This window comes from Salmo salar, chromosome 05 (assembly GCF_965601325.2).
Source record: "Salmo salar chromosome 05, fSalSal1, whole genome shotgun sequence".
Taxonomy (NCBI): Eukaryota; Metazoa; Chordata; class Actinopteri; order Salmoniformes; family Salmonidae; genus Salmo; species Salmo salar.
The window spans coordinates 66,302,385-66,320,329 of record NC_138295.1 but is presented as its reverse complement, the minus strand read 5'-3'; the positions used below and the strand labels follow the sequence as shown (position 1 = coordinate 66,320,329).

At 43.7% G+C, this 17,945-nt stretch overlaps 2 protein-coding genes and 1 long non-coding RNA gene across 4 annotated transcripts; 2 read left to right on the top strand and 1 right to left on the bottom strand.

The window, feature by feature from the left end:
• Positions 1-2,422: 2,422 nt before the first annotated feature.
• Positions 2,423-7,776, top strand: LOC106605509 (uncharacterized). Its single transcript, XM_014201247.3, is given in 7 exon segments — positions 2,423-3,949; positions 3,951-4,114; positions 4,355-4,504; positions 4,951-5,181; positions 5,413-5,771; positions 5,878-6,067; positions 7,083-7,776. Coding segments are annotated over 7 exon segments (2,721 nt in total). The 3' UTR covers positions 7,183-7,776.
• A 446-nt stretch (positions 7,777-8,222) lies between these two features.
• On the bottom strand, positions 8,223-13,923 carry ggctb (gamma-glutamylcyclotransferase b). 2 transcript variants are annotated; one of them, XM_014201248.3, is made up of 5 exons: positions 13,541-13,923; positions 10,728-10,848; positions 10,498-10,643; positions 10,016-10,148; positions 8,223-8,797 (listed from the first exon to the last, which is right to left on the bottom strand). In XM_014201248.3, exons 2-5 carry the CDS (start codon positions 10,845-10,847, stop codon positions 8,633-8,635), a joined length of 564 nt encoding a protein of 187 aa, XP_014056723.1. In that variant the 5' UTR covers position 10,848; positions 13,541-13,923; the 3' UTR covers positions 8,223-8,632. The 2 variants fall into 2 exon arrangements, with proteins under 2 accessions (XP_014056723.1, XP_045574570.1); XM_045718614.2 differs by lacking the exon at positions 13,541-13,923 and having other exon boundaries at positions 10,728-11,312.
• LOC145879540 (uncharacterized) lies at positions 12,561-17,587 on the top strand. The gene is made up of 2 exons (XR_014392375.1): positions 12,561-12,677; positions 16,788-17,587. It is a non-coding gene; the product is annotated as an uncharacterized LOC145879540 (long non-coding RNA).
• Positions 17,588-17,945: the final 358 nt, after the last annotated feature.

The following is a 17,945-nucleotide window of genomic DNA, read 5'->3' as shown; positions in this document are numbered from 1 at the left end:
AGCCTTTTAAAGCACTTCATGGCTACAGATGTGAGTGCTATGGGTCTGTAGTCATTTAGGCAGGTTACCTTAGTGTTCTTGGGCACAGGCACTATGGTGGTCTGCTGAAAACATGTTGGTAATACAGACTCAGGGAGAGGTTGAAAATGTCAGTGAAGACACTTGCTAGTTGGTCAGCGAATGTTCGCAGTACATGTCCTGGTAATCCGTCTTGTGAATGTTGACCTGTCTAAAGGTCTTACTCTCCTCGGCTGCAGAGATCGTGATCACACAGTCTTCCGGTACAGCTGTTGCTCTCATGCATGTTTCAGTGTTATTTGCCTCTAAGCGAGCATAAAAGTAGTTTAGCTTGTCTGGTAGGCTCGTGTCACTGGGCAGCTCTTGGCTGTGCTTCTCTTTGTTGTCTGTAATGGTTTGCAGGCCCTGCCACATCCGATGAGCGTCAGAGCTGGTGTAGTACGACTCGATCTTAGTCCTGTATTGATGCATTGCCTGTTTGATGGTTCGTCGGAAGGCATAGTGGGATTTCTTATAAGCTTCCGGGTTAGAGTCCCGCTCCTTGAAAGTGGCAGCTCTAGCCTTTAGCTCAGTGCGGATGTTGCCTGTAATCCAAGGCTTATGGTTGGGGTATGTACGTACAGTCACTGTGGGGTCGACGTCATCGATGCATTTATTGATGAAGCCAATGACTGATGTGTTCTACTCCTCAATGCCATTGGAGTAATCCCGAAACATATTCCAGTCTGTGCTAGCAAAACAGTCCTGTAGCTTAGCATCTGCTTCATCTGACCACTTTTTTATTGGCCGAGTCACTGGTGCTTCCTGCTTTAATTTTTGCTTGTAAGCAGGAATCAGGAGGATGGAATTATGGTCAGATTTGCCAAATGGAGGGCGAGGGAGAGCTTTTTATGCATCTCTGTGTGTGGAGTATAGGTGGTCTAGAGTTCTTTTCCCTCTGGTTGCACATTTGACATGCTGATAGAAGTTTGGTAAAACTGATTTAAGTTTCCCTGAATTAAAGTCCCTGGCTACTAGGAGCGCCACCTCTGGGTGAGCATTTTCTTGTTTGATTATGGCGGAATACAGCTCATTCAATGCTATCTTAGTTCCAGCCTCTGACTGTGGTGGTATGTAAACAGCTACAAAGAATATAGATGAAATCTCTCTCCATAAGTAGTGTGGTCTGCAGCTTATCATGAGAAACTCTACCTCAGGTGAGCAATAGCTTGAGACTTCCTTAGATATAATGCGCCGTGAGTCATTTTCAGCCCCTTGTCTTACCAGACACCGCTGTTGATATTGTTGTCATTCAGCCATGACTCCGTGAAGCATAAGATGTTACAGTTTTTAATATCCCGTTGGTAGTTTAATCTTCCCAATAACTCGTACATTTTATTGTCCAAAGATTGCATGTTTGCTAGCAGAATTGAGGGGAGTGTTTTTTTCTTCAATCGCCTCCGACTTCTCAGAAGGCAGCCCGCTTTCCGGCCTCTCTTTGTCCGTCCCCTCTTCACGCAGATCATTGGGGTCGGGGCCTATTCCCTAGGGAGTCGTATATTCTCCGCCTCGGGCTCGTCAGAGTGTTAAGTGTATTTAAAACCGAATACTTTTAGACTTTTACTCAAGTAATATTTTACAGGGTGACTTTCACTTTTATTTTAGTCATTTTCTATTAAGGTATCTTTACTTTTATTCAAGTATGACAATTGGGTACATTTTCCACCACTGTTGAAACCAGACTTTTTTGCAGTGTTGTTGGGCTAATATTTACATCCGTAGCAACAGCCCCCTGTGAATCCTTTCTCAATAGAAGCATTCAGTGAATTGTAGCTTTAAGATTAAAGTTAAGAAGTAAGATTAGGAGATTAGGTTCATGTTAAATAACTACAATATTTACCAATACTATACGCGTTTCACTTCCAAAAGGATTCTAAAATTATTTTCCACCGATACAATAATTTGTTTGAGGTAATTTGTGAAATACATGTTGTGTATGCATTAATGCATTACATGTTTCTTCTGCAACCAGTGCTATATTTGATAATCTAATTTTAAAGATACAAGCCATGCACTCCACCAGTTCTCTTATAGATATTTTGTGGGAAGGGAAGTTAGAAAGAGGTGAGCAACAACAACCTTATCTGTGTACAACAGCCTTTCTCTTTCTGTCAAAGCCAGTAAGAAAACAGACCAAAAAAAGATTCCACAGATAGTAATATATACTCAGACTGCAGCACAAGCATCAAGTCATTCTAACTGACCAGTGTCTCTGAGCTACTTCACAAGAAAGATGAGCCTGGTCTGTGTTCAGTTGGGACTATTTGCATTTTGGATCTTTGGTTCTTGGGGTTGGCTGAGTAACAAATGTATCCTCTATGAGAAAGTGCATTACTGGATGTACATTCACGCTAACTGCCCAAGCATGATCGGCTTCACTGCCAGTTGCTGGGATATATATGACCTCAAAGTCAACCTCTCTGTTGTTCCATCAAACTACCAGACCCTCTGTCTCGAGATCAGGAGTGGATACGTAATGCAATCTGGCGCTCTCTCTCGATTCTATGCTCTTGAGAGACTTCACCTAGAGGGCTTTCTACCCACAATTCTCCATGGCACCTTCAAGGGACTGTCCAGTGTAAAGACACTTTCTCTGAACTGTAAGGGGATGATACCGTGTAACAATGCATCGCTTCTATCCAACACTTTCAGGGACCTGACTAATCTGGAGGAACTTTCCATTGCGGATTGCATGCTTTCTGTGATGGCACTGGACGTATTTGGAGGGATCCCCCTTTTGAAGAAACTCACAGTCAACAGATGTTGTACACAGGAGCTATCTGATTTGCTATGCAGGATAGTTAATATGTCACAGTCAATAACAAGCCTGGCATTTAAGTCAGAGGAGATAGTCACTTTGAGACCCCCAAACTGCTCTGACACCAAAGGAGCTGTTCTTGAGCTTCCTCATTTCTATCGTCTTCAAGAGGTGAGATTTTCATTCCCTAATGCTCATCACTTAGAAAAAGGTGCATTCAAATGCTTTGAAAACATCACAGATCTCTCTGTGCCTTTAGTTGATGAGCCACAGACACAGCTTCTGCAGTCTGGCATCAAAAGACTACAGGCGTTTGATTTTTACTACAAATGCATTTTCTTTGAGTCAGTTTGTGAAACAGTATTCAAACTCTCAATCACAGAAATTAGTGTAAGAAATCATCAATTCTGGAACAACACCACATCTGCTGTGAGAAACTGCCAGGGGATAAAGAGGATTAATTTCTATTATTATGAACATGATCATGATGCAATTAACTTGAGTTTGATCCATTATTTGAAGAATCTCGTTGATTTGGGTGTTTTCCTTACGCACTCGAGGGAAGTTGAAATCAGTATGCTTTGTGACACTCAAAAGGGTCCCGTTCTGTGGCTGAAAAAACTGTGCCTGTTTAGCTTTCACATCACAAACATCACCTCAGAGCAGTTTGGTTGCTTGAAGAATCTGGAACAGATGATTTTGTCAGGAAATCAGATTACCACTGTTGCAGACTTTACATTTAAGGAACTAGCTAAATTGAGGTTCTTAGACCTACGGAATAACAAGATCTCTCAGATAACAGAGAACAGTTTCTTTGGCCTGCATGGCTTGGAAACCCTAATTCTGGAACTAAACCCACTTGAAACGATTGAAGCATTTTCCTTCATCCACCTCGCTTTGCTGAAGCACATAAGTTTAGGGGACTTTCACCCTTTGCCTAGTGAGTTGGAGAGTAGCGTGAATGTGAATCTGACACACATATTTGGTGTCTTCCCTCAAGGGTTAATGCATATTAACATTTCTTCCATGTGGTACACCCTGAACATCATAATCGGCAGCAACAGCACCCCAAAACGAGGGATTTCCCTTCAGCTCAGTGCCACAACTGTATTCTTCCAGGACTGCTGGAGACCGTTTTTTTCAGTCCGTCGTCAGCCTCACAGCCATAACAGAACGCCTCCTGTGTGGGTCTTATTTTGCAGCAAGATACTTCACCTCCCTACAGTACTTTGGCTTCAATTCTGTGCTGTCAGCTGAATTTGTGGACATGACTGACCTGAACACACTTGTGGAGATGAGGTATCTATTTATCCATTTACTTAACGGTAGAGTGTGGACAAACACCTGTATAGTTTCAAAAGTATACTATAAATTAGATTAAAAGCTCTACTGTATGCAAGCCATCCAAGACTGGCCTGCCTGCATCTTTTAAAGTATGAGTGGGGTTTAAGAGCAGTAGTGGTCTAAAGAATAAAAAGAAGTATGACAGATTATTTCAAAAGTGCATTTACAAGGTAACTGATTATAATCCAACTGTAGGTATCTGACGCTAATGGGAGTGGAACTCTACCGGCAGCCAGGGCTGGCCACAATGTTCCACAACCTCACCAAGCTGAAGACCCTGAACCTGGTCACCTGCAGGATCCTCAGTCTGGAGGAGGAGATGAGCAGAGACCTGCATTCCCTCAGGTAGATAATAGAAACACCCACCCATATGAAGGCAGGCGGGGTTTGAACCCATCCCACTGAGCACAGACATCAGTTCAACGTCTAGTTTTGAATTACATTTAGTTGTTGTCAACTAACCGTGAATTCAATGTGAAGTCAACAACATATGTCACCATGTCATTGGATTGAAGTTAAAAGTTGGGTGAAAATACGAAATGCCCTTACGTTGATGACTTTTTGCAAATCCAATCAGTTTTCCAACATTGGATACAACTTTGAATCAACCAGTTTTTGCCCAGTGGGATGCCACAAGGGGCCATGTGTGGTCTGGATTTGCCACCACTAGACAAGACTCTGGCATTACGAGCTACAACTACAAATGATTCTGTGTTTGATTGGCTAACAGCGTCTACAAGCTGGCCTCCGTTTGGGCCCTTAGAGTGAACTGTTTTCTGCCTTCTTCTCAGGCAGATGTCAATCCACATCCCAGAGGAGTTCAGTGTGATGGAGAGTTTCACAGAGCCGCTGACCAACCTGAGGTACCTGCTACTCTACAATTTTCGCCTGGACTGCAGCTGTGACAACACCTGGCTGCTCGCCTGGGCCGAAAGACAGCCACATGTCCAGGTCGTATTTTATCACCCTGGGGAAGCAGACGTGACATGTAAAAACGAGAATGGCATCCAGAACTTTGCCAGGTAAGAAGAAAGATGTACTGATAATGAAGAGCATCCATTTATTGTACAACCATAGAGGCAACACACACATAGAACACTACCATGGCCGTTTAGCATTTGGACTTGCCATCTAGGCCTGGATGTGCAGCCACGACCTGTTTCGAATGCTTTCTCTATTGATAGTGTCCATAATATGAGTCATCTAAGTGACAAGGGATGTCTTTGTTTCCATCATTGCACCGTCCATCTCAGGTACTCAGCAGCCAACTGTTCCCTGGATGTGGGCTTTGTCCTGTTCCTCTGCACCTCGCTGGGCTTGCTCCTCTTCATGCTGGTGGTGCTGCTCCATCAGCTGGCTCGGGAATACCTGCTGGCCTTCTGCCACATCATCCGCTGCTGGCTGGAGGAGGCTGTACGGAGGCCCAACCCCAGGGGGCGCTACTGCTATGATGCCTTTGTGTCGTACAGTGGGAGAGATGAGCGCTGGGTGGTGGAGCAGCTGCTTCCGGGCCTGGAGCAGAGGGGACCTCCCTTCCTGCGTCTATGTCTGCACAGCAGGGACTTCCAGTTGGGGAAGGACATTGTGGACAACATCACAGACAGCCTCTACGGTAGGTATCCTGCACTACTAGAATTACTATATACAGACGCACTGGTTAAAAATGCCAAGCCAATGGCATCACCATCTAATGATCCTTCTTATTGGTCTGGTTCCAGGCAGCCGCTACACCGTGTGTGTGGTGAGTCGTAACTACCTGCGCAGTAACTGGTGCTCCCTGGAGCTGCGGCTGGCCACCCTCCGTCTGCTGGTGAAGCAAAGGGACATCCTTATCTTGGTCTTCCTGGAGGACATCCCCCCTCGCCAGCTGTCTGCCCACCACCGCCTGGCCAGGCTGGTCAAGACCAGGTACGAACAGTATGTGGAGAGGGGGTTCTGTGAACTACACTCTATCATTTATTTAACTTGGAAACATCCTTGCAAAAACATACAGTGCATTCGGAACGCAATCAGACCACTCCACATTGTTACGTTACAGCCTTATTCTAAAATTGATTATATATAAATCTACGCACAATACCCCATAATGACAAAACAGGTTTTTAGACATTTTTGCAAATACCTTATTTACCTAAGTAATCAGACCCTTTGCTATGAGACTCAAAATTGAGCACAGATCTGCGGAAGGGTACCAACAAATTCTGCAGCATTGAAGCTCCCTAATAACACAGTGGCCTCCATCATTTTAAAATGGAAGAAGTTTGAAACCACCAAGTTTCTTCCCAGAGCTGGCCACCAGGCCAAACTGAGCAATCAGGGGAGAAGGGCCTTGGTCAGAGAGGTGACCAAGAACCCTCTGGTCACTCTGACAGAGCTCCAGAGTTCCTCTGTGGAGATGGGAAAAACTTCCAGAAGGACAACCATCTCTGCAGCACTCCACCAATCAGGCCTTTATGGTAGAGTGGCCACACGGAAGACACTCAATAAAATACACATGACAGCCCGCTTGGACTTTGCCAAAGGGCACCTAAAGGACTCTCAGACCATGAGAAACAAGATTATCTGGTCTGATGAAACCAATATTGAACTCTTTGGCCTGAATGCCAAGCGTCATTTCTAGAGGAAACCTGGCACCATCACTACAGTGAAGATTGGTGGTGGCAGCATCATGCTGTAACGTAGTGAAATGTGGGAAAAGTGAAGTGGTCTGAATACTTTCCAAATGCACTGTATATTTTTTGTGACCTCATGTGTTGAGGAACTTGACTTGAAGGCTTGTCTTCTAAATGATATTTTACTTATATACAGTATCTTCATTATGACTTTAGAGTATGTTGTCTTTCAAGTGTTGTATAATGCCTTGAGTGTGATAAAAGCCCTTTATACTTTCATTCAAATAATCCGTTATTATTGTGATCCCCAGGACCTACCTGGTCTGGCCCCAGGACCAGGCCATGCAGCCTGCCTTCTGGGACCGTCTGTGGACCAAACTGGTCCCTCCTGAACCACACCCTGGCCAGTGACCAGATCCAGTACTACACTCTTTTAAAATGGGTTCTAAAAGGGGTCTTTGTTGGGTGAAAAGGTTCTACCTGGAACCATAAAGGGTTCTCCTACAGAGATGAGCAAATAACTCTTTAAGGTTTTAGAGAGCATCTTTTTTTGTGTACATGTCTAGACAGTGGTATTCTGCTTCCAATGAACTTTGTATGAACTGTATGGATACAATGACCAACCGTTATCAACAGCAGAGGGAGACAAAGACCTTCAATCATATACAGTATACAGACTTCCATTGTTCAAAATATGTTTGCAGCAAAAAAAGGAAACACATTCTCAGCTAACAATGAGGTTTATGGCTTTGTATACATTTTTATTATTTGATTCAATAACATGTTCCATCTCTCTCTCTTGCCTTCTTCTAGCGTTGCATTACTGTATGACTCAGATGTATGATACAGCTGATTTTCTCTGGTCACCATCTCAGCAAAGCCACATACTGGAAACTCACTTCGGGGGGGTTCTACTAAGCTAACATGTGGAATTGTTTTAAGATGTTGATACCATGGATCATTTAGTTATTTGATTTTGAGGTATAACAAAAAAACGGAGAACACCATCGCGTTTGTGAGAGTCTCATCTTTCCATAGAGTGGTCATAGTAGTTGGCCAAACCGTTCGGATGCTACAGACGTTTTTGCGAGTAGACCGATTTTTGGGATGTCTCATGGTCTGAGAAACACCGCTGTAGCTCGGCCACCTTCTACCGCAGATGCGGAAGGCCTGCATAAGTGGATATCTCTAGCTTAAATTGGATTTTTATGGGGATTCTTTTATTGTTACTTAGATTGACGCACGGGTGCATCAGTAGACTCTTTATGATTAACAGAAGAAGTGATCTTGAATGTAGCCTGGTCCCATATCTTTCTGTGCTGTCTTGACAACATGGTCATGTCACTGACCCATAGGATTTGGAAAGACACCACAAACAGATCTGAGACCAGGCTATCTTGAATGAGGCTGATTTAATGCCATTGTGCACTCTATACAGATCAACACAGAACATCTGGGGAGGTTTTATTGTCCGCCAAAGTAGTACAAATACACATGATCATATTCTACATTCAATCCCTATACAGTCTGAGGGATGCTCGGTGTCATCGTCATCATTGTTATTTGTCAGTAAATAACTATTCCTGAAGAGGACTTATAGATGTAACGTTACACACAGGACTTGATGGTTTCTCTAACCAGTGGGTTTCTGAAAACAGTTCTCTCTAGGCAAGTTTGAGTTCCTAGAGAAAAATAAATGCTGTCGCTACCTCGCTTTCAAACCAAGGTGCATGGACAGTGGAGCAAACTGGAGATGAGAAGATATTCAACAACTCTTGGTAGGACAGTGGAAGTTGTTGAAGCAAACTTCTATTGTCCTACCAGGAGTTGAGTTCCTAAACATGGCAGTTTGCTCAAGGTGTTAAGCGTCAGATCGGTGGTTGGCTCTCTCCTTGGCTCTTTTCATAATCCGCTCCAGCTCAGCCATGACAGGCAGTGGGCCCTCATACTTGTTGGTCTCGATGGACCTCAGCTTCTCCTGGTAGTTCTTTGGCAAGCCATTCTGCTCCGCCCCCATTAAAATCACCTGGGGCAACCAGAGAACAATCAACATAAAATATTTATAATTTCATAGGAAGTTAAACCATATTAATCAGACAATCACTTATACAGTATTTTCTGTTATCTAACGACAAATAAATGACCAGTGGCGCCCATTAAAATCCAGAACATCAATAGTAACTAGCCTAACGCTATAGTAACTGCCCCTCAAATACTGTACCCATCGAACCACACACCACACATATAGAACACGCCACATAACAGAGGAACAATGCACTCAGCTCAACCGTATGAGTCTGGTACACACACGACAGAGCACTGCACAAAGCTTCTGTGGTCACAAAGCCACGCTCCACGCCTGTTACATTCGCTGGCTGTTTTTCCTCACAACACTTTGATTATTTAGCTAGAGCTTTTAGATGTGCAATGAACCGTCTGGAAACACAGTTTAGTAACTGTTCACATTGTCCAATACAGTGCATGAGATTGGGTAAATCCTGAATGAATTGATGGATACTTACTAAATAAAAAAATAAAACAAATCCTGTGTTCTTGCGACAGCCAGAATATGAACCTGGAATGTAGCATTCCAGATGCTTCAGAGAGGGAGGTTTTATTTTGGAGAGGGGCTGTGAGTGAATAGTCAAAAAATCCACTGACCTAGTTGCTGCTCTTTCCCAATTGTCTTTTTAACACAAAGCCATCTGGGAGCTGTCAGTGGCAAACGCCAGAAAAAACACCAAAACACTGGTATTTTTGCCACCACAGTGAATGAGTGACAGAGACTCATTCATTGGCTGACATCATCCTCTTGAATGAATGACGAGTGATGTGTGAATTCCTTTTTTCACATGCTTTAGAGAATCTGTTTGATTTGCTGTTGTTTTGGTTATGAATTTGAGAATATACAGTATATTGTTTAATTACAATTCATTTGAAAAAGCACTTGTTGGTAAATACCTTTTCAGAGATTTCTATCAGAGATCATTTTCAGAGACAACTATTTGCATTTCTCTTCACTGTCCCACTGTATATCCATAGAGAGCATCACTTTCATTAACAACGTTCCTCTCTACACTTTGTAAGGTCCCTAACGTCTTACAGGGTTCAGTGTCAAGTCCATGTTCTTAAATTGATTTGGAATGACAGAGATATAAATAGATTGAGAAAGTGAGACAGTGTGTGATAGAGAGAGAGAAAAAAGATAGAAAGGGGGAGGAAAAGAGTGTAAAAGGTGTGTCACCTTGAGGTACTGTGGCGATGGTGGAGCGTAAATACAGCTGTTCATGATGTAGGTGCGACAGTTGAGCTCTTGGCCCCGAGTCTTCACATTCACCTCCACAGGGCTGTAGGCCCCTAGTCTCACGTTCTCCTGGCTGCACACACACACACACAAATACACAAACATGAATACACCCACCCACACAACTTTTCAACTGGTTAGAACTAGACCACTTCAACCACAATGAAGAAGCACTCAGAATGACACAGACTCAGTATTTATTTAAAAAAAAATATTTAACCTTTATTTAAACTAGGCAAGTCAGTTAAGAACAAATTCTTATTTACAATGACGGGCTACACCGTCCAAACCCTGGACGACGCTGGTCTAATTGTGCGCCGCCCTATTGGACTCCCAATCACGTCCGGTTGTGATACAGCCTTGACACAGTAGACACGGTATGCACCAACTTGGATTAGGTGAACAAGATGAAGGTCTCTTACCTGTCTAGAGACTCGAGGTCGGCCACGTTCATCCTCCATACCACTCCCCACACCTCGTCCACTGGGCTGTTCTCGATGGTCGCCACACCCCCATGCCAGCGGTCACTGGCCAGACCCTTGTAGTTCCCAAATATTAGCTTGTAGTCCTGGAGAGGAGAGATAGAGAGGGTCAAATTAAGGTCAGGTGTCCTCCCAGGTCCTCTTTATAGTCAGGTCAGGTCGGGTTGTACCTTGAGCCTGGCCACACAGTGGATGGAAGCGGAGGGGTTCTTGAGCTGGAGCCTTTCCTTCAGTAGGTTGCTGCCGTAGGCAAAGTACAGGAAGGTGTGGGTTTCTATGTTGTCATCCATGCTGACAGAGAGGAGGAGAAGGAGTAGGAGCAGGAGGAGGAAGGGCAGGGTGAGGAGGAGGAGTCAAGGGAAGATGAGGAGGATGAGTCAAGGGAAGACAAGGAGGAGAGGAGGAGGAGGAGGGAGGAGGAGAGAATAGAGAGAAACCACAGTCAGCAAGAGTGCTTGGAGGCGGAGCAGAGACGCAAGGTGAGGTCATGAGCGCTACTGTGACAGAGATCAAACTCTGCGCCCTCCTCTTTTATACCAGCCCTCTCTCCACTCACTGACTCCCCATTCTCATGCTAATCCATCGGGCCTGCCCTGTGCTGTGCTGTACTGTGCTGTGCCCACCACTGCCACACAATACACAAACAGCCTGCTGGTTGCTGAGCCTTATGACCTGAGCTGGCTGAGCTCACAGTCACACCAGCATGTCATTCACAGTGTGCTGCAACAAGCCTGCATAGCGCTGTCTTGTGGACAGAGAAGTTAGTGGTGTGTTGCAGCTGATGCTTTGACAAATAGGCCAATCCATCACTCATGTTTGCTTGCATGCACATGGATTTATGTTTAACCCCCGTTGGTAATCAGGCAGACCGAAATTATGGACACTGAAATATCATTTGAACTTTGCTTAGAAATCATGTCATGGGCACTGGTGTAGTGGAGGGTAAACGCAGTTTACACACCTTTTTTGTTTTGTGCCAAGCTTTACCCATCTTTTGCAAAAAAATGCATTGAAAGTATAGGAAGCATTACTGGTCACGGGAATGGAAGGCTACACATAAACACAGCTGGTCCATGAAGGTCCAGTAGGTAACTTTGTGGACGACCTGACCAAATTCACATAGAAAAGTCAAATCAAAGTTTATTTGTCACGTGCGCCGAATACAACAGGTGTAGAACTTACAGTGAAATGCTTACTTACAGGCTCTAACCAATAGTGCAAAAAAGGTGAGGTGAACAATAAGTAAGTAAAGAAATAAAAACAACAGTAAAAAGACAGTAGCGAGGCTATATACAGTGCCGAGGCTATAAAAGTAGCGAGGCTACATACAGACACCAGTTAGTCAGGTTGATTGAGGTAGTATGTACATGTAGATATGGTTAAAGTGACTATGCATATATGATGAACAGAGAGTAGCAGTAGCATAAAGAGGGGTTGGCAGGGTTGGCGAGCACTGGTTGGTCGGGCCAATTGAGGTAGTATGTACATATGTACATTAATGTATAGTTAAAGTGACTATACATTAATGTGACAATTTTTAGGGCCTTCCGGTGTAGAGGTCCTGGATGGCAGGCAGCTTAGCCCCAGTGATGTACTGGGCCGTCCGCACTACCCTCTGTAGTGCCTTGTGGTCGGAGGCCGAGCAATTGCCGTACCAGGCAGTGATGCAACCAATCAGGATGCTCTCGATGTTGCAGTTGTAGAACCTTTTGAGGATCTCAGGACCCATGCCAAATCTTTTTAGTTTCCTGAGGGGGAATAGGCTTTGTCGTGCCTTCTCCACAACTGTCTTGGTGTGTTTGGACCATTCTAGTTTGTTGGTGATGTGGACACCAAGGAACTTGAAGCTCTCAACCTACTCCACTACAGCCCCGTCGATGAGAATGGGGGTGTGCTCGGTCCTCCTTTTCCTGTAGTCCACGATCATCTCCTTAGTCTTGGTTACGTTGAGGGATAGGTTGTTATTCTGGCACCACCCAGAAGTGTAGAAGTGTAGCGCTTGGGTGAGAAAATAACTGCAGCCTTTTGGTCATTCCATTTTGTCGGTGATCAGGTCTACCACTGTTGTGTGGTCTGCAAACTTGATGGTGTTGGAATCGTGCCTAGCCATGCAGTCATGAGTGAGTTATAGATTGGTAATTCCTGTTGAAAGCAAGTCTGATATGCGGCAGATCTGTTCTATGTGTGATATTTCTATGCTTCTTTAAGTTTAGCTTTTGCGTCTTTTTACTTTCGGTTTTGTACACCAGCTTCAAACAGCTTAAAATACAATATTTTGGGTTAATGAAAATATATTTCACAGCAGTTTATATTTTACAATGATTATCTACGCTCTTTTTGTCACATAAACTGAAATTTGGTGAACATGATAACATTTTAGCAACCAGGAAATGGCTGAGCGATTTCTATCTATTGTACCTTGTGTTATCATTCCCCTGCTCCTACATTGCTAATGAATGCCAGAGCTTACAATGCCTGGATAGGTATTTTGGGACTCCAAATCACTGCAGGATATGATACAGCCTGGATTTGAAACTGGGACTGTAGTGATGCCTCTTGCACAGAGATGCAGTGCCTTAGACCACTGCGCCACTCGGGATCCCAAGTGCAGGTCTTCAGATGTTGTACACATGAAATTGTATCATTCTGAACTTTATCTGCAATTCTAAATGAAAACGTGACTCTTTTACAGACGATTTACTATTTTCACCACCGGGAATGGTAAAGGTCAAAACCGATCTGTTAAAATCAATACATGACAAACTGGGTATACTTGAATTAGTCAGTAAGGATATAAGAGTTAAAGGCAAGCCTCGAGATGAGTGGTGAAAAAGCTGCAACATTGGAGAAGGAAACACAAGCTAAAAGGGACAGTCAATAAGATTGAAACCGAAGTGAATTAACTCAAAAAGGAGAACTTTGTTCTGAGAGAAGCCTTACTTGACATACAGACTAGATCCATGAAAGAGAATCTGGTACTTACAGGTATCCAAGAGAAAGAAGGGGAAGTTCCTGAATCTGTAGTTAGAGTTCCTCCTTACAGCGCTTCAGATTCCATGCGACGCAATCGACAAAATCCAACTCGAACATGTACACCGCTTCGGGCAGAGATATGAACGCCCAATCGTTGCCAAATTTGCTTCATTTAAAGATAAAATAATGGTTAAAAGCCTGGGTAAAAGACTTGCTGGGACCAAAATTGGCATGAATGATCAGTTCCCGAAGGAAATTGCAGAACGGCGTAAAGTTCTGTATCCAATTTTCAAAGAAAAAAGATTAAAAGGGAAACGAGTAGCTCTTGTCGTCGATAAACTATATATTGATAACCAGTTGTTCAGAGACAAAGACTACTCCATGGTTATTTTAAAAATGACAAAGTTCTCATAGAAGAGGAAAATAATGAAACACAATTTTAGCCCGGTTCAGGATTGTAACAATACAATAAAAAATATAGCTTTTCTATATATCTTCATATATAACTAATTGGAACACAAGCACTAGTTCAACATGATGAAGAAAAAAACTCAGTAAGCAGAAGGCACAGACAACCCAAAGATTCCTTGATGCCCTTCCAGACTCCCTCTGCCTACCCAAGGACGTCAGATGACAAAAATCAGTTAACCACCTAACTGAGGAACTCAATTTAACCTTGCTCAATACCCTAGATGCAGTTGCAACCCTAAAAACATTTGTCATAAGAAACTAGCTCCCTGGTATTCAGAAAATACACGAGCTCTGAAGCAAGCTTCCAGAAAATTTGAATGGAAAGGGCGCCACACCAAACTGGAAGTCTTCCGACTAGCTTGGAAAGACAGTACCGTGCAGTATCGATCATCCTATTTTTCCAACTTAATTGAGGAAAATAAAAACAATCTGAACTTTCTTTTTGATACTGTCGCAAAGCTAACTAAAAAGCAGCATTCCCCAAGAGAGGATGGCTTTCACTTCAGCAGTAAATTCATGAACTTCTTTGAGGAAAAGATAATGATCATTAGAAAGCAAATTACGGACTCCTCTTTAAATCTGCTATTCCTCCAAAGCTCTGTTGTCCTGAGTCTGCACAACTCTGCCAGGACCTAGGATCAAGGGAGACACTAAAGTGTTTTAGTACTATATCTCTTGACACCTTCAAGCTGCATACTGGACCCTATTCCAACTAAACTACTGAAAAGAGCTGCTTCCTGTGCTTGGCCCTCCTATGTTGAACATAATAAACGGCTCTCTATCCACCGGTTGTGTACCAAACTCACTAAAAGTGGCAGTAATAAAGCCTCTCTTGAAAAAGCCAAATCTTGACCCAGAAAATATAAAAAACTATCGGCCTATATCGAATATTCCATTCCTCTCAACATTTTTTTAAAAAGCCGTTGCGCAGCAACTCACTGCCTTCCTGAAGACAAACAATGTACACGAAATGCTTCAGTCTGGTTTTAGACCCCATCATAGCACTGAGACTGCACTTGTGAAGGTGGTAAATGACCTTTTAATGGCGCCAGACCGAGGCTCTGCATCTGTCCTCTTGCTCCTAGATCTTAGTGCTGCTTTTGATACCATCGATCACCACATTGTTTTGGAGAGATTGGAAACTCAAATTGGTCTACACGGACAAGTTCTGGCCTGGTTTAGATCTTATCTGTCGGAAATATATCAGTTTGTCTCTGTGAATGGTTTGTCCTCTGACAAATCAACTGTACATTTTGGTGTTCCTCAAGGTTCCGTTTTAGGACCACTATTGTTTTCACTATATATTTTACCTCTTGGGGATGTCATTCGAAAACATAATGTTAAATTTCACTGCTATGAGGATGACACACAGCTGTACATTTCAATGAAACATGGTGAAGCCCCAAAATTGCCCTCGCTAGAAGCCTGTGTTTCAGACATAAGGAAGTGGATGGCTGCAAACGTTCTACTTTTAAACTCGGACAAAACAGAGATGATTGTTCTAGGTCCCAAGAAACAAAGAGATCTTCTGTTGAATCTGACAATTAATCTTGATGGTTGTACAGTCGTCTCAAATAAAACTGTGAAGGACCTCGGCGTTACTCTGGACCCTGATCTCTCTTTTGAAGAACATATCAAGACTGTTTCTAGGACAGCTTTTTTCCATCTACGTAACATTGCAAAAATCAGAAACTTTTTGTCCAAAAATGATGCAGAAAAATGTATCCGTGCTTTTGTTACTTCTAGGTTGGACTACTGCAATGCTCTACTTTCCGGCTACCCGGATAAAGCACTAAATAAACTTCAGTTAGTGCTAAATACGGCTGGTAGAATCCTGACTAGAACCCATTTTTTTTATCATATTACTCCAGTGCTAGCCTCCCTACACTGGCTTCCTGTTAAGGCAAGGGCTGATTTCAAGGTTTTACTGCTAACCTACAAAGCATTACATGGGCTTGCTCCTACCTATCTTTCCGATTTGGTCCTGCCGTACATACCTACACATATGCTACGGTCACAAGACGCAGGCCTCCTAATTGTCCCTAGAATTTCTAAGCAAACAGCTGGAGGCAGGGCTTTCTCCTATAGAGCTCAATTTTTATGGAATGGTCTGCCTACCCATGTGAGAGACGCAGACTCGGTCTGAACCTTTAAGTCTTTACTGAAGACTCATCTCTTCAGTAGGTCCTATGATTGAGTGTAGTCCGGCCCAGGAGTGTGAAGGTGAACGGAAAGGCTCTGGAGCAACGAACCACCCTTGCTGTCTCTGCCTGGCCGGTTCCCTTCTCTCCACTGAGATTCTCTGCCTCTAACCCTATTACAGGGGCTGAGTCACTGGCTTATTGGTGTTCTTCCATGCCATCCCTAGGAGGGGTGCGTCTCTTGAGTGGGTTGAGTCACTGACGTGGTCTTCCTGTCTGGGTTGGCGCCCCCCCTTGGGTTGTGCCGTGGCAGAGATCTTTGTGGGCTATACTCGGCCTTGTCTCAGGATGGTAAGTTGGTGGTTGAAGATATCCCTCTCGTGGTGTGGGGGCTGTGCTTTGGCAAAGTGGGTGGGGTTATATCCTGCCTGTTTGGCCCTGTCCGGGGGTATCATCGGATGGGGCCACAGTGTCTTCTGACCCCTCCTGTCTCAGCCTCCAGTATTTATGCTGCAGTAGTTTATGTGTCGGGGGCTAGGGTCAGTCTGTTATATCTGGAGTATTTCTCCTGTCTTATCCAGTGTCCTGTGTGAATTTAAGTATGCTCTCTCTAATTCTCTCTTTCATTCTTTCTCTCTCTCGGAGGACCTGAGCCCTAGGACCATGCCTCAGGACTACCTGGCATGATGACTCCTTGCTGTCCCCAGTCCACCTGGCCGTGCTGCTGCTCCAGTTTCAACTGTTCTGCCTGCGGCTATGGAACCCTGACCTGTTCACCAGACGTGCTACCTGTCCCAGACCTGCTGTTTTCAACTCTCTAGAGACAGCAGGAGCGGTAGAGATACTCTCAATGATCGGCTATGAAAAGCCAACTGACATTTACTCTTGAGGTGTTGACTTGTTGCACCCTTGACAACTGCTGTGATTATTATTATTTGACCATGCTGGTCATTTATGAACATTTGAACATCTTGGCCATGTTCTGTTATAATCTCCACACGGCACAGCCAGAAGAGGACTGGCCACCCCTCATAGCCTGGTTTCTCTCTAGGTTTCTTCCTAGGTTTTGGCCTTTCTAGGGAGTTTTTCCTAGCCACCGTGCTTCTACACCTGCATTGCTTGCTGTTTGGGGTTTTAGGCTGGGTTTCTGTACAGCACTTTGATATATCAGCTGATGTAAGAAGGGCTATATAAATACATTTGATTTGATTTGTTTGTTTTTTATTTTATTTGTTATGTTTGGCAAAGTGTGGCGTTGAGTGAGAAATGAAATGGTTGCATATCCTAGAACCAATGTATTGCTGTGAGCAGGGGTGAGAGAGAGCTTTCAATGTTGTTCAGATGATGGATATACTTTTTATAATGAATTATACGTCTTATTTATTTGTTTATTTATTGTCCTATCATGGTGGAACAGTTTTAAAATAAATTATACATTTAATTTATTTATTGTCCTATCATGGGGAACTACATTTTTAAAATAAATGTATTTATTTATTTATTTATGATCCTATATTGATGGAACGGTCCACAACCCTTTACCCTAGACACCCACCTGAATGACCCAGATACTAAGGAGAAGTCCCTAACTGTTTTATGGGCCTGCTGTAAGCGCTCTGTATGCAGCCACAATCTGGTCAGAGACCTAGAGCAGCACTGTCCCCTCAAGATTCTGAGCCTGCTTGGCAGGGTTGGTCCTGCAAAGCCAAAGCCCCCTAAAGGGAGAGCATGCTATACAAGTTAATACTCAAAGCTGCTAATGAGAACCTTGACGACCTTGTACCTAGCCGGTGGGGATTCCGG

What these genes read in the sequence shown, in the direction of transcription:
- ggctb (XM_014201248.3), bottom strand. Translation starts at nt 10,847, where the DNA reads ATGGATGACAACATAGAAACCCACACCTTCCTGTACTTTGCCTACGGC. An exon ending in GACCTCGAGTCTCTAGACAG is followed by an intron (nt 10,149 to 10,497) that starts GTAAGAGACCTT and finishes GTGTGTGTGCAG; the next exon opens with CCAGGAGAACGTGAGACTAG. An exon ending in CATCGCCACAGTACCTCAAG is followed by an intron (nt 8,798 to 10,015) that starts GTGACACACCTT and finishes TGGTTGCCCCAG; the next exon opens with GTGATTTTAATGGGGGCGGA.